Source organism: Podarcis tiliguerta (assembly GCF_965153285.1).
Source record: "Podarcis tiliguerta genome assembly, chromosome: 6".
NCBI lineage: Eukaryota > Metazoa > Chordata > Lepidosauria > Squamata > Lacertidae > Podarcis > Podarcis tiliguerta.
Genome location: NC_139539.1, coordinates 51,697,324 through 51,712,575, shown reverse-complemented (window position 1 = coordinate 51,712,575; position 15,252 = coordinate 51,697,324). Strand labels below are relative to the sequence as shown.

Below are 15,252 nucleotides of genomic sequence, written 5' to 3'. Positions count from 1 at the left end.
AAACTGGAATTTTAATATTTTGCTTCATGCACTTATTTCCCACAAAGTTGCATATAGAATCCAATAAATATGTAAAGGTGCTATACCAAATTTAGAAATTGCATCAAGCTACTCTGACTAAAACATATGGCTGTACAGCAACCTGTCCTTTCAAATTCCAATACACTGCATTTGGACTTTGCTCTTGCCTGTAGGAGCTTCCAAACGGCAGATGAGGAAGGTGACTTTTGCAACTTCTCCCTCCCCCCCTGCAGCCCCATGTCACCTCTGACACACTCTGGAAGAATGTGGAAGAATGAGGGAGGATGGTATTGACATACATCACCTCTCCCCCATCTCCACCAAGTGGGATCCCTTCAATGGATTAAAAGCCTTCCATGGTGAGAAGGAGATGGGCTGATGGGAGTTGGAGTCCAGCAGTGTTCTGAAGGTTGAAATACTGACCAATGGAAGCATCTCTGGAGGACAGTCATATCACTTCTTTAGGCCTCAGTTTCTTCAGTTGAATACAATAAAAACAAATAGCAGCAAGAGAACATTTAGAGTTTTGCTGCTATTTATGTAGATCAGGAATGGGGAACCTGTGGCCCCCCAGGACCTACCATCTCATGAGGTCCAACCACATGGAGAAGCCAATCTAAAGCTACCTCAAGCTATACACTAGAAACATCCCCATTTATTTAAGCCAGTGGTTCTCAACCTGTGGGTCCTCAGATGTTGTTGGACTACAACTGCCATCATCCCTGAGCTCTGGCCTTGCTAGCTAGGGGTGATGGGAGTTGTATATGGGGATCCACAGGTTGAGAAAGGCTGATTTAAGCTGCTTTGTTAGCTGCCCAAATGCTTTTCTTTATATGATGCACACAAATTACACTAATTAAATTGGCCACTTCTCTTGTCCTCCAACGGCTGTACGTTTCAAGACATCATTTTGGAGGCCCGTTATGGCTCTCAGCACCGCAAACAGAGGAGAAGCCGCACAGCTTTCACAGCCCAGCAGCTGGAAGCCCTGGAGAAAACTTTCCAGAAGACTCACTATCCAGATGTGGTGATGAGGGAGAGGTTGGCCATGTGTACCAATTTGCCAGAAGCCAGAGTTCAGGTACCCATAATGTTAACCATCTCATGTTAACCATCCTGGGTGAAGGTAGATGTGAAATTTTAAGTGCCTTGGAATGGTGTGCCTGGGTGTCAAAACCCATTTCTACCACACATATAAACATTTCACCTGACTTCACCCTTAGTCTCAGCCCAGAAGTTGCTTCCCTTTGCATCATAAAAATGGTATGTCTTGTTTAGATATAATGGGTAGTGCATGCATATTTTATCCCCGGTGTGCTTTTGTGATATGCAGAGCTTTTCATTCAAAGGACATTGTAAAGTTTTTAGATCCACAGCTACCACGGCATGGTTTCACAACCCTCTTCATGAGGCTGCGCATTCAGGCTCTGTGCATACGACCACCCAAGGTGCTTTACTTCTCAATCCTGGCATCACCTGTGTGGCCACACCAACTGCACTTTCAAATGCATAGAGAACAGACAACTTTCCAAACTATATTGTCACATGTCCTACTTAACCAAGTTAGAGCATAGCAAGTAACCAAGATTTATTAAAAGATAGTAAAGATTGTGTGTGTGTGTGTGTGTGTGTGTGTGTGTGTGTGCGCCGCACACACACACACACACACACACACACGCCCCCCATAGGAGAGTACAGTTAGAAAATACAATTAACAAATATAGTTGTGAATTAGAAAGCACAGTCAAGGATTAAAAGGTCTGGTTGGGAATTATAAACAGGGAGAAAAAAGCCAAAGCTATCTAAGGCAGTCCCTAGAATAGCAAATACGATTTCCCAGGTGAACAAAGATTGCCCACCAAGTGCAATGTCAGGTAGGGAACAAAACAGGAAATACCATGGGGAGAGGATACAGACTAAATAACACTGTTAGATTACACTGGTTTAATTTAAACCAATTTTCCGGTCCCTCTCCTTCTCTTCCAAACCAAGGTTTGGTTTAAAAACAGGCGAGCCAAGTTCCGAAAGAAGCAGCGCAGTCTGCAAAAGGAGCAGCTGCAGAAGCAGAAGGACTCTGAAGCCAACCACAGTGAGGGCAAAGCAGACACTCCCGTCTTAGAAACACAGACTCCGACTCCTGATGCAGACAAATCCATGAGCCTGCCCAGTGAAGTCAACGCAGAGCTCAACCTGACTCTCTCGGAGCAGTCGGCCAGCGAGTCGGCAGCTGAGGACCAGACAGACAGAGAGGAAGAATTCAAGATCTCGCTGGAGGAGAACAAAGCAGAAAAGAGCCCCGGAGCTGAAAACAAGGCACTGAGCAGCAAGAGAGCAAGCCCAAAAGCAGGTGAGGAAGGAAAGCAACATTCTCCTTTGTGGGAAGAGTTTTGATGTGAGCAGAGCCTAAGGATGGGTTCAGAAACAAAGACTTTTCTCTTGCCCATCAGATAATCTCAATAAGGCAAGGGTAGCCAATGTGGTACTCTCTAGCTTCTGTGAACTACATCTCCCATCAGTCCCCAGCCAGTAGGGTCAAAGATCATGGATAATAGGAGCTGTACTTCACAGCATTCGAAGGGCACCACGTTGACTCCCTTTCTTTTAAAGGATCAAGCTAGCACTTTCATTCCAGTCACTTAATGTGCAAAGAAAACATACACATCGCAAAAGGCAGGCTGTGCACAGGAACCTAAGCGTTGAAAAGATTATGCTGCCCCCATATGTAATTCAAAATAAAAACAGTATGAAACCATAAAATAAAATTTTAAAACAAAAACAAAATAAAAGATAGATTTGTTGCAGGTGTTGGCCAGGGATGATGGGAATTGTAGTCCAACAAACCTGCAGAGCCCCATGTTAGCTAGTCCTGGGCTAAGACCTTACATGGTTACTATTCCATAAGTTTTCCACAAGACATTTTCTGAAACTCATGTGGGGAAGATTGTTTAAGAATTAAGTTAAGATTTGGTTGATCCCAAATATGTGAATCACAGTTCTACATTTTAAACATAAGGACATATGAAGAGCCCTATTGGGACAAACCAAAGGCGCATCTAGTCAGGATCTTGCTTGCCCCAGTGACCAGCCAGATACCAGTGAGAAGCCACAAAGCAGGACATGAGTGCATCAGGCCTCTTTCGTTGCTGCTCCCCAGCAACTGCTGTTTAGAAACATACTGCCTCTGACCCTGGATGTAGTCATCATGACACTGACCCAGTTCACACATAACATTAAGGACTTTGTGGCAAAGCATATTTCTGTTTACTATTTGCACTATTTCTCCAAAGTGCTTTACAATCACATTGGCTGCCAATATGCCACCTGGCCAAATTCAAGGTGTTGCTCTTAGTGCATAAAGCACTAAACAACTTAGGACCACCCTACCTAATGCCTTTCTCCATACATTCCTGCCCAGACATTGAAATATGCTAGAGAAGTGTTGCTAAAATGGCACTTGGCATACCAGCACCCGGACTGTGGAGTTTATTGCCTCTGCATATTAGGCACGATCTGTGTTGAGCTTTAGGTGCTAGCTTAAAACTTCTTTATTTGTTTCTACAAGCTTACCTTGCCGCGACACATTGCTGTGTTCTTTGGATCTTTGCTTTTTACGTTTTCCCCCTCATTTGACTGCATGTTGATTTTATGTACATCACTTTGAGAAGATCTTTTTTATTTATTTAGCGGTATACAGACACATTTATAAATATACATGTCTACAGTGTTGAGCCATCTTTTCTACATATATGATATGATACACCATGCTCAGCTGCAGACTTCACCCCCATGGTGAATACAATTCATTAGGGATTCATAGGCAGCTTCTGCTTGCAGTGAATAGGTAGGGTTAAAAAAAAAATCACACAAGCCGTTTATCCTTGAGTATGTTCAATCCAGGCAGATCAGACAATTGCTACTTAAAAGCTTACTGCATAATGCATGCACTGTGCAAAGTTGACTGCATTATTAACCTAGTGTTACCATCTATCTGCTGCCACATGGTAATCTAAGGAAGGGCAGTGGGGATGGCAGAGAGCCTAGCTACATGGTGGGATGCTACCCTCAGGTGCCATGTGATAAGCCAATTGCTGGTTGTGTTTATCCAGCCAAAGTCTGAAAGTCTAGTATTATTATTATTATTATTATTATTATTATTATTATTACCCCCACCCATCTGGCTGGGTTTCCCCAGCCACTCTGGGTGGCTGCCAACAGATTAAAAATGGAATAAACTTCCCTTCAAATGTCTTCTAAAAGTCAGATAGTTGTTTATTTCCTTGACATCTGATAGGAGGGCATTCCACAGGGCGGGTGCCACCACCAAGAAGGCCCTCTACCTGGTTCCCTGTAACCTCACATCTCACAGTGAGGGAACTGCCAGAAGGCCCTCGGAGCTGGACTTCAGTGTCCAGGCAGAATGAGGGGGGTGGAGACACTCCTTCACGTATACTAGGGCAGGAATGGGCAACATGTGGCCCTCCAGATGTTGTTGGACTCTGACCCTCATCATCTCCAGGCAGCATGACCAAGGATGATGGGAGTTGTAGTCCAAAAGCATGTAGAGGTCCACAGGCTCCCTATCTTTGGTCCAGGACCAAGATCAAACAAAACGTTCCTTTCCTACAATTTGTCTTCAGAACTTCTCATCCCAATCTCTTGGCTTGCCAGTCCCTGGACATTCATGCCCCCATTTGAACAGGGTGTAAATGTGCATATGTAGGAAATGGGGGAAAGGAGTCCTTTTCCAACTCTTTTGCCCTGTGTTGCAGCAAGCTGGATATAATATGTTTTGAACATCAAGAGAAACCATTCTTTTCAGGTTTGTACTCTGTGCTGCTGATAATTTTGACTGACTTTCTTCTGCTGTGCTTAACAATGCAGATTCCCCCATCAATGCCACGGCCACGCCATCTTCCAGTAGCAGCATGTCTCAGACACACTCCTATTCCTCCTCGCCCCTCAGCCTCTTCCGCCTGCAAGAGCAGTTCCGCCAGCACATGGCAGCCACAAACAACTTGGTCCATTACTCCTCCTTCGAAATGGGGAGCCCTTCCACCATGCCTTATTTGGGCATGAATGTCAACATGGCACCCCTAAGCTCCCTGCACTGCCAGTCTTATTACCAGTCGCTCTCTCATGCCCAGCAGGTGTGGTCCTCTCCTATCCTGCAGGCTTCGTCCTCTCTTCCAAGCCTGAACAGTAAAACGACGAGTATTGAGAACCTTCGGCTGCGAGCAAAGCAACACGCTGCCTCTCTGGGCCTGGATACTTTACCAAACTGAGAGCCAGGCAGGGGGGTGGGAAATGGCAAGAACCCAACCAACAGACGACCCTAAGGAAGCGCGCCATGCCTTTGCCACTGAATGGGTTTGTCTTTAACACACGGCACAGCTCTTGGCTCTGTCCCACATCACGTTGCTCCCACCAGTCCTGGGGGAAATGTTGACCCAAGTCTCCTATAGCTCTGGTTTCCACGTCAGACATTGCTACTGCCTGTTTCCATGGCCCATTTAAAAAATAATCATAACAACCCAGAGGAAGGAAAGATGTCTTAAAAATGTGAACTTGTCTTCAGAACTGTGAGTCAAACTATGTAATATTCAGAGAGATGCTTTAGATGGCGCTACGATAAATGTGATTGCTTTGTTTCTTTGCGGGACTGGGGAGCTTCATATTGTACATAGTTTATATGATGTGGAAAATGTTCCTTCACTTGTGTGTTAACGTCAGTGTTGCCTTATGCAGAATTGTGAAGCACCTCCCTTCCCCTTTCTTTTACATTTATACTTAGATGGTAGATAGAATCAACTCTATAATAATAATTATAATAATAATAATACAAAGAGCCAGCTGACCCTGGTGTGGTTTAACTCAAAGCTGTTCTGAGCCCCCAATGCCATGTTCTCCTCTAGTTCTTTGAAATTGCCCCATTTTATTAATATCAGGTGATGGTTGCAACTTTGTCCTGGTTAAAGCACTTCCAGTAGGACAGTATGCAATTTCTAGATGAGTTCTTCAAATGAAATGAGAGGCATGAACACACTAGAATTTTTTGGATGAAGAGACTTTTTCTGCCTGCTGAACTGTACACACTGACTGTGCCATTACAAGATTTTAGTGTGCCTGCGTGTAAACTTTGATACTAATTTGGACAATGGAGAGCAATTAAAATGTGTGAATGTGCCATCTTCCACTGTTTTTCTTTATCAGTTGCACATTGCAAATCTTTGATAAACAGACTGAAGGGTTAAAGAGAGATTTAGCAAAATAATTAAAAATTACCCCCATGCCAAATTATTTCTGGCTTCAGATGAAAAACTTGAGGAGGACTGAGATCTTCAAAAGCAGAAAACAAATTAATCAAAATGCATTACCAATATCCATGATCTGGTTTAGCTGCAGCAAATGACCAAAGGGACAATTCATATACTCCAGAGCTAAGCACTATGAAAGGATTTGATGTAAAGCTCAAACCGAAAGTGAAGGGACTGAATACTTGCTTCCAGACAATGCAAGAACACAATCCATGGCTAAAGAAACCTGGCAAGGTCCCTCAAGCTCAACCTGTGTCAATCACATGGGCCATGTGGATACTCCTAGGGAAAACATGGAATGTGAGATCCAGTCTTATGAGTCAGTTGCCTGCAGCTGATGCACATGTTAACTGGATGGATTTATTCCAAAACACACATTAGGGTAATAAATCTACTAGGCCAACCAAAATGTCACAAAGTAGCATGCAAAGTTAGGCTAGATGATAAACAAAAGGGTGTGCAAAACGTTGGCTGATGTTGGAGCCATGGGGCTGGATTCAACCTACTGGCCCTGCCAGCAGAAGCCCATGCAAGGACTTCTGCCCTCCCCACTGCAAGCCCCCAAATTGGCCCTGAAGGGATCAGGAGAACCCCTGGAGCAGCATGCAGCGGGAGGAAAAGGCAGATAGTTCCATCAGGCAAGCAGAAATGCTTATGCTAAGGGGGCACTCTTAGTGCTAAGTTGAATTTTTTAATTCACACTCTTAATGTGGAAAAGGGTAGTGGTCATTCATATAAGGCTCTGCTGGGTGCTATGAAGGTTTGGGAAGAAGAAACATACAGTAGTTAACCCAGCATTTTTGAAAAATATAAAATCCAACCGCTTAGTTACACAGAATAAGGTCAGGATCTAGCTGTAGACAGGGTCAAAGTAGGGAAGGGCTGTAGCTCAGTGGTAGAGCTTTGCATGCAAATGGTCCCAGGCTTCATCCGTGGCATCTCCAGCTAAGACTAGGAAAGACCTCTGTCTGAAATCCTGGAGAACCAATGCCAGTCAGTGTTGACAATCAGTAGCAGAGAGTGGTGTGGGGCACTGCCACTCACCTGCAAATGTACTGGCAGAACCAGTCAGGCAGTGCATTTGTGCCATGCTGACTTTGCCACCACCTCCGTTGTGGCATGGAGCAGCAAGGTGAGCAACCACAGGTCAAGTAAGTACCACCCCACCCTACCCCACCATCCATTAAGGCTGATAATACGGAACTAAAAAGACCAATGGTCTGACTTGCATTGAGGCAGCTTCCTGTGTCCTTCAACTGATCAACTTCTAGCCTGTTAATTTTAGAATTCAGCTATCTGTTCTACAAAACCAAGAACCACAGACAGGTCCTTTCAGTAACCATGAGTATTTGTCTCCTGGCCGTTTTTCTTTTTCAGTCAGTATCTCTCCACACCTAAAAAATAGTGCTTAAGAGAACTAGTTAAACAGCACCTTGATAGCTTTTATAATACACCCACCCACCCAACAGATATAAAGATCAATAAAGACCTCAAGTTCACTTTTTAAAAAGCTGGTGATATATACAAAGGCGTTTCAAAGAATATTGTATCACTAAATAAAACTTTCAAATCTGACTTTTTGCACTAACATTTCTCCCTAACAATTCACAACACAATTCCAGTGGAAAGGTCTTTGCTAAACTTAATTATAATATTTTTATCTTTAAAAAAGTTATTCTAGTGCCAATGGCTGAATAGTGGGGATACGTTATACAGAGTAACTGAAACTCATCTAGGATCATATCTGACCACCTTAACATTTCTATACGAAGTTGACTGTGCACAGACAGATCATCACTTTTGGTTTTAGAAAATCAAAACCTTATCCCTGCCATTCATTACTATTACTGGATTCTGAAGACAGATAGGAATGCCTTCCAAGATGGGTGAAGCATCGATTGTGGCTGTAATGTTATGAGTCTGGTCTCCCAAAACTGGAAGCTTTGCTCTTACTGGATGCTCCTGATTTTAAAAAGCACGTCTCTTATTTCAAGATATTGTAGTTTAGACCTCATACCTTATTTAAACTTTGAGATAGCAGCCTTATTTAAACAAATGAGGACAGAAAAGCAGAAGCTTTTTTAAAAAAAAAAACAAAAAACCCTGTAAGTATGTTTCTTAAAAAGCTTAGTAGAAGTAATTAACGGTGCAGTCTTATGCATGTTCTCTAGGAAGTAAGTCACATTGCTTTAAATTAGGCTTACTCCTTTGTAAGTATGCTTAGGGGTGCAACCTAAATTAACAATCTACAGACGGAGGGTGGTATACAACTGTAATAAATAAAATAAAAATAAATAAAAGCAATTACCAGGGAGCTTGAAAATCTACTCTCACTCAATTTCAGAGATGTTGGTGTTGACTAGGAGCAGGTCATCCTGTTTTGCCACTTAAAGATACTGGACTACAATTTCCATCATCCATGACCATTGGCCATGATGGCAGAGACTGATGGGATTTGGAGTCCAACAGCATCTAGAGAGCCACGGGTTCTGTGTTCCAGATCTAGATTGTGTTTCAGCTTGTTTCTAGAGTTTAGAGTAAAATGGAAAAAGTAGTCCCGTTTCCCTCTCATCTGGCTCTCTTTCTCCCAATAGTAGTCTGATCCAATTTCCATCACAGTATTCACATTCTTTGGGGGTGAGGGGAGAGTTTCATATGTGCATATAGGAAGTTCACAATTCAGTCAAATAACTTAAAAATAAAGTATTAACATTCCAAGATGAGAATGACTTGTCTCGGAAATGAAACAAGCATTGCTTTTTTCCTGTTTCATTCCTTTCGAGGGTAAATAAGTGGACGTGATCGCACATTTCCATGAGGACAGTTCATTAACTGCACCCGCCCCCCTTATAAATATTGCAATGAATGTACTAATTTCTTGTAAAAAGGGCCAAATTCTACAGCTGGTTTAGCTATAAACCAAGAAAGGAATGTACATGTGAATTTATTTATATGCTCATTCTTCTCCCTCGCATTGTCTCAAATCCCTTCACCTTGACCTTGAAATATTTATTCTGTAAAATCTGCATGAACTCACAAGATTGTTCTAAAATGAGTTTACCGTTCCACCCGCTATGAGTGCCATATTGTCTGGTATTTCCTAATCGAAATTGTCATAAAACATCACAAGAAAACACAAGCTAGGTTTATGATTTACCGTATTTTTTGCTCTATAAGACTCACTTTTTCCCTCCTAAAAAGTAAGGGGAAGTGTGTGTGTGTGTCTTATGGAGCGAATGCAGGCTGCACGGCTAAGCCAGAAGCCAGAACAGCAAGCGGGATTGCTGGTTTCACTAAGCAGCGATCCCTCTTGCTGTTCTGGCTTCTGAGATTCAGAATTTTTTTTTTCTTGTTTTCCTCCTCCAAAAACTAGGTGTGTCTTGTGGTCTGGTGCGTCTTATAGAGCCAAAAATACGGTACCTATTGTATTTTGCACAAATTTGTAGGATATTGATCTTTAAAAACAAAGATTGTGCTTCAAGAGAATACTGAAAAATTATTTACAGTGCAATCTATACATCTGGGGTCCCCAGTGTGGCAGCTGTGGGCACCATAATGCTCTCAGACATCCTCTTTGCCTGCCCACCAACGCTTTCTGCTTCTCCCATTTTAAAAAAAGAAAAAACATTTTTGCATTTTTGCTGAGAGTGAGTTTCTTGTTGGGGTGGCCCTGCATTTTTAAAATGTTTGTTTTGTTTTGCGAGTCTGTAGGTCTTTTATCTGTCTTTTTGGAGGGGGAGTTCTGAGCTTCACCAGGTGTCCCTCCCCCCAATAAAGTTGTCATTTTGTGGTATGCCCAACAGCAGATTCTTAGATTGCCAAGTGTCCCTGGCCACCAAAAGGTTGAGGACCCCTGCTATACTTGTCTACTCAGAAGAATTCCCATTAATTTCAATTAGGCCTAATCCCAGGTAAGCGGGTATAGGACTGAAACTTTAGGGTGGCCGAGACCCCACAGGATTCTACAGAGCTGCTTTTCTAAAGGATCTATGGTCAGAGGCCTTTCTGATGGGGCGGTGAAAAGCTCTGCTGCCACAATTCATTAGGACTTATTTCTGAGAAGACATGCATAGGATCACCACACTGTAAATTTCGTTAAATTTAATGACGCTGAGGCCTGCATTTGTCCATACCAACAGCAGATGAGATTAGAGTTTTTGTACTATATGATTTCACATTGCAGGTGGAGGGATCACATGACTGAATGGTCTTATGTGCACACCCACAAAACAGCCCATGTCCATAGAAAGCAAGAAGTTGGGGAGAAAGGAAGGCTGGAAGCTTCCTCCCTGGCAAAATATTGATGATCTTTTTCTAACAGCAGTTGAAGAAGAGTCATTCTCTGTGGAGAGCGAGTCAGCTGTCTGCTATTGGCTATCTTTCCTGGGAGTAAAGATTTCATTATAACCCAAGCTGATTGATAGAATCACTAAACACTAATTTGGGTACCAAACAAAAGAAAAAAGAACAGCACTAGAAATCCCTTGGGACTTTCTAAATCAGCCAGTGGAATAGTAGGAAGTTGTGTATAATGCTTAAACCAGATTTCACCAACATGGTTCCCTCTAGATGTTTAGGACTGTAACTCACATCAGTCGAAGCTAATGCTTGGGGAGGGCACCAGGTTGGTGAATGCTGACTGGGGCTGCAATCCTAAACACACGTTGAACACAGTGGGACTTGCTTAGAAGTAAATACGCATAGAAGTATGCTTAGGGCTGCCATGCATCTGGACTTTCCCAGACATTGCTAGGATTTCAAATGTGGAATTGATGTCCAGGGGGAATTTCCGAATTGACTTGCCCTGGATCTTTGGCAAGTCAATCAAAGAATTACATTTTTGGTGTTTTTCTTAAAAAAAAAAAAAAGCTGAACAACTTTGGGGTCTTCCTAAAAAAAAAGCTCAACAACCCTAGTTGTGCTCTCACTTGCCTACGATCACAGTGGTACCTCGGGTTACATACGCTTCAGATTACACACTCCGCTAACCCAGAAATAGTGCTTCAGGTTAAGAACTTTGCTTCAGGATAAGAACAGAAATTGGGCTCCGGCAGCACGGCAGCAGCAGGAGGCCCCATTAACTTCAGGTGATGCTTCAGGTTAAGAACAGTTTCCAGTTAAGAACAGACCTCCAGAACGAATTAAGTACTTAACCCGAGGTACCACTGTACACATAATGATTTTTTAAAATACAGTAGTACTATTTGTGGGTTAGCGGAGTCTGTAACCTGAAGCGTATGTAACCCGAGGTACCACTGTATCTGCTTTCAGTGCAGATAATGGGACAAAAGGACGGGCATTGTTAACAAGTGTCCTGAGCTACAAAGGTTGAGGGTGAAATTCCTTCTAAAGACCTGTCCTGACTTAATAAGGAGATATATTTCCTAAACTATGCACCTAGTATTGAATTTAAATGGTCCTCTCTGGCTTTTGAAACTCTGGATAGCTAATGAGGAGAAGGAACGGCCAATTTAGATGTGTCTTGGTGGGTGGGGATGTGGAAAGATTTTAGCATCTGCTTTGTGAAGTTGTTTCATGTTACTGACCAATGAGTTCCCAGCCACAAATATGCATGTTGGCCATATCTGAATAAGGAACAAAGCATTTTAAAGGGGGGGAACATCAAAGCTATGTACCATATAATTTTCTGTAAAAATAAATAAAGAAATTAAGCTGTAATGTAACAGTTTTGTGCTGTAGAGTTCACTATCTGGCAATGCAAACATGTATAGTATTTATTTATTCTGATAGTTATAAAGAAATACAATTGTATTCATTTGAAACAGGCCACAGCATGATGCCATGTACCCAAGTTGTGTCTGTCTTAACTTTATGTAAAATTGCCTGTTTTCATATTCCGATAATAATAATAATAAAATGTGAGGGGAAATGGTTTGCAAGTTGTTCATCAGGATAATTTTTTGCTTTCTTTGACTAAAGATTAGGAGAGTCTCCAAGGGCTCAAAAGAAAAGAAGCTGGATGGTATTTTCTGACCCAAGGAATTCCTCAAGTCAGGACCAAACTAGGTGTTAGGCGATTTACATTGTTAGGGCTTGCTTGAATGTTGCTGGGGGTTTTAGGGAAGTACAGGGGAAGGGGGCTGAACTGGAAGTGTGGCATGGCAAAAGGGCTTTAATTCTTTATCTCTATCATGACCTCAGTTGGATAACTTCCACCACCACCCAGCAATGGAAGCGGTAGCGGCATGAGTAATGGCATATCTAGGTCTGACCCTCAGTTTCCTGAAAACGCAAGTTTAGTCTGTTAGGGAATTGAACTATTTTAAATGTTCATATTTTATAGTTCCTCAAATAATATCCTATTAATAACTTCAGTTTTTGCAAGTGTATATACTGGTCCTTTTTCTGAAAGAATAAACAAACAAACAAACAAACAAACAAACCCTCATTGATCTCTCTCCAAAAAGCTGATCCCATGCAGAACAAATCCAGTTCCAACTCTCAAGCTCATAGAAGCAGCACATAGAGTACTTTTCCTTGGAAGAGGTATAATGATGATGATGATGATCTAAGAATTTGGGCCCTAAAGTGCCTTGTCTAATAGTGAAGATCAACTGATCATTGGTGCAACAGTTGGCTCTGGAGCAACGCATTGACACTGACCTTTGCTGGTATGGAAAATCACGGCATTTTGCCAAAATCACAGCTAACCCAACAAGCTGCAGTGCAGAGCGGGGAGATGTTACGAAGACTTGCTCTGAGCAATTCACAACTTAGAATTAACCAGCAGATATGGATAATTTCCATCAAGGTAAGGATAAGATCATCTGAAGAAATATGTACATAATGGGAAAGGTATGGGGGAAGAATCAGCATTAATACTCTTCAAAGTACACTCCACTTGAGATTACTTGGCAAACGGTGTAATTGGGTGTCCCCGGTAACATGATGAAATGTGCCATAAACATCAGAAAACCGATGCTGTATTAAACCTGCTTTTCATAATCTTCTCTCATTTCCCAGACCTGAGATGCTTTTATTCAATTTCTCCTGACTAACTTGATATGTAAAGCCCCATAAACACAGCAATACGTAAAGCTCAGGGAAATGCACTTATTACTGATGTTTCTCTCCAGCGGCTAAGTTGTGGGCGCAATTGAGAGTAATTCCATTATTTCTAAAAGGTTGCCTCATTTCTGTGAAATGCTAAGTGGGGTAGCATGTTACAAATTTATTTTTGATTGCCAATCTTGATGCATCGTTTTTCACCTTGATCTGCATTGGATCCGTTAAAGCCTGGCCAGCTGCATTAGCATCAGAAATAATAACCAAACAAAATTCACACTGCATAGTAGTAAAAGTGTAATACAGGCTTTCCCCTGCTTGCACGGGATCGACTTGTGCACAACCGCGTATACATGCGGTGCTGGGAATTAAATAAATAATTCAATTCATACCAAGAAATAGCAGAAGAAAGCTGGCTTGGCTTGTGAGGACATCCTCCCCAGAGCCTGAAGAGGATGTCGGTGAGGGTGGAGGAAGCCCTGAAGATACCTGAGGTGCAGCAGAAATTTGTTTAGGCTGCTCAGCCTTGCTGCCTAACAGCTGATGTGCGGGACAGCGCAGCAGCAGCTGCTGCCACTTTCCTGCATGTCCATCAGCTTCCTGCTGCCCCCAGAGCTTCAGGTCTAGTTGTGGATATTTTGGGGTGCAGTATTTTTGGTATGGATTGATGAGAGTGCAGCAGAAAAGGAGTTTAAAGGGTTTTAGAGGGTGCTCCCCTCTTTATGTGATTTTGCTTAAAAGTGCAGGGGACCGGGACATAATCCCCACATAGGTTGGGGGTGTGTGCATGTATAAAGTGAGGAATTCAGCACAGTGCTATGGCAATGGTTTCATCAGCACAAGCTTCTCAGCTTGCCAGAATGACCCCTCTGTTCTCCCCCCCCCCCAACACTCGTTCTGGGGCTTACCTCCCCCTTGAGCCAATTTCAGAGGTGGGGGAAAGGAAAGAGGGAAACTCATTGTGCTGGTAGGACCCCTTGTTCTGGCTGCTAGTAGTGGGACTTGTAAGTATACTGGGATATCCTTAAGCCGACAGTGTAAAAAGTAGAGTCTCTTAGCAAGCAGATGCTCACACAAGATGTATTTGTGTAAGTTCTTTTCACATTAACAGCAGTGGAGCCAGCAGATACAATCCTTCTCACCTTTCCGGATGCTATTTCTGAGTGAGTATGTGAAGCCTCCTATAGCTTGATACCAAAGGAGAGTATCTGAATAAAAACAAGTGGCACCTGCAACAAGATATTGCCATTTGGAGTGTCCCTAACCAGGATCCCAGCCACCCCATTCCATTTCCGTCCCACCCCACATTTTTCCATTTCATTATAGTCAGTATTCCACTGCCACTTAGCTCAGACCACATTGGGCTGTTTGGGGTGGCGTCCTCCATCTGCAAATCTCATACTTTTGTGAATTTGTGGAGGGTGAGTGTGCCAGTCTGAGCACAGAAGTATCAAGACAGGGAACTGAGATCATTGATAACAACACTCCAGGCCCTGAAAGAGTGCCAAATAAACACTATAAGGGTTCTCTGGACCAGAAAGAAGCCTATTTCTCAATGGCATCGTATCATTTGATGCCTTTGATCAACCAGGATGTGAAGAAACATGGGAAGCTTGCACCAGAAATGCATGTGTGCATTGTGTTACATCAAAAGATTCCAAGATGTTTTGTGATCATTTGACAATGAAGTAAAATGACAAAAGCTTTTGAAATGTGTTCAAGGAGGATCTTTGCTTCACACAGACGTAGATCTTTCTTTTGGTGTAACAGAGACATGAGTTTGAGGAATATTGCAACGTTGTAGAATGTTCAGAGCTGGAAGACCTCCAATTCCAGCTCCAGCCTCTAGGCAGGACCTGTAATGGCGACTGCAACTGACCAGTGGCCATCC

At 42.7% G+C, this 15,252-nt stretch overlaps 1 protein-coding gene across 1 annotated transcript in view; it reads left to right on the top strand.

The window, feature by feature from the left end:
• Positions 1-8,108, top strand: part of DMBX1 (diencephalon/mesencephalon homeobox 1) — a 34,947-nt gene extending 26,839 nt beyond the window's left edge. The window contains exons 3-5 of the mRNA XM_083443932.1: positions 924-1,102; positions 2,014-2,368; positions 4,903-8,108. Coding sequence (XP_083300058.1) covers positions 924-1,102; positions 2,014-2,368; positions 4,903-5,303 — 935 coding nt within the window. The 3' untranslated portion in view covers positions 5,304-8,108. The remainder of the gene's footprint in view (positions 1-923; positions 1,103-2,013; positions 2,369-4,902) is intronic.
• Positions 8,109-15,252: the final 7,144 nt, after the last annotated feature.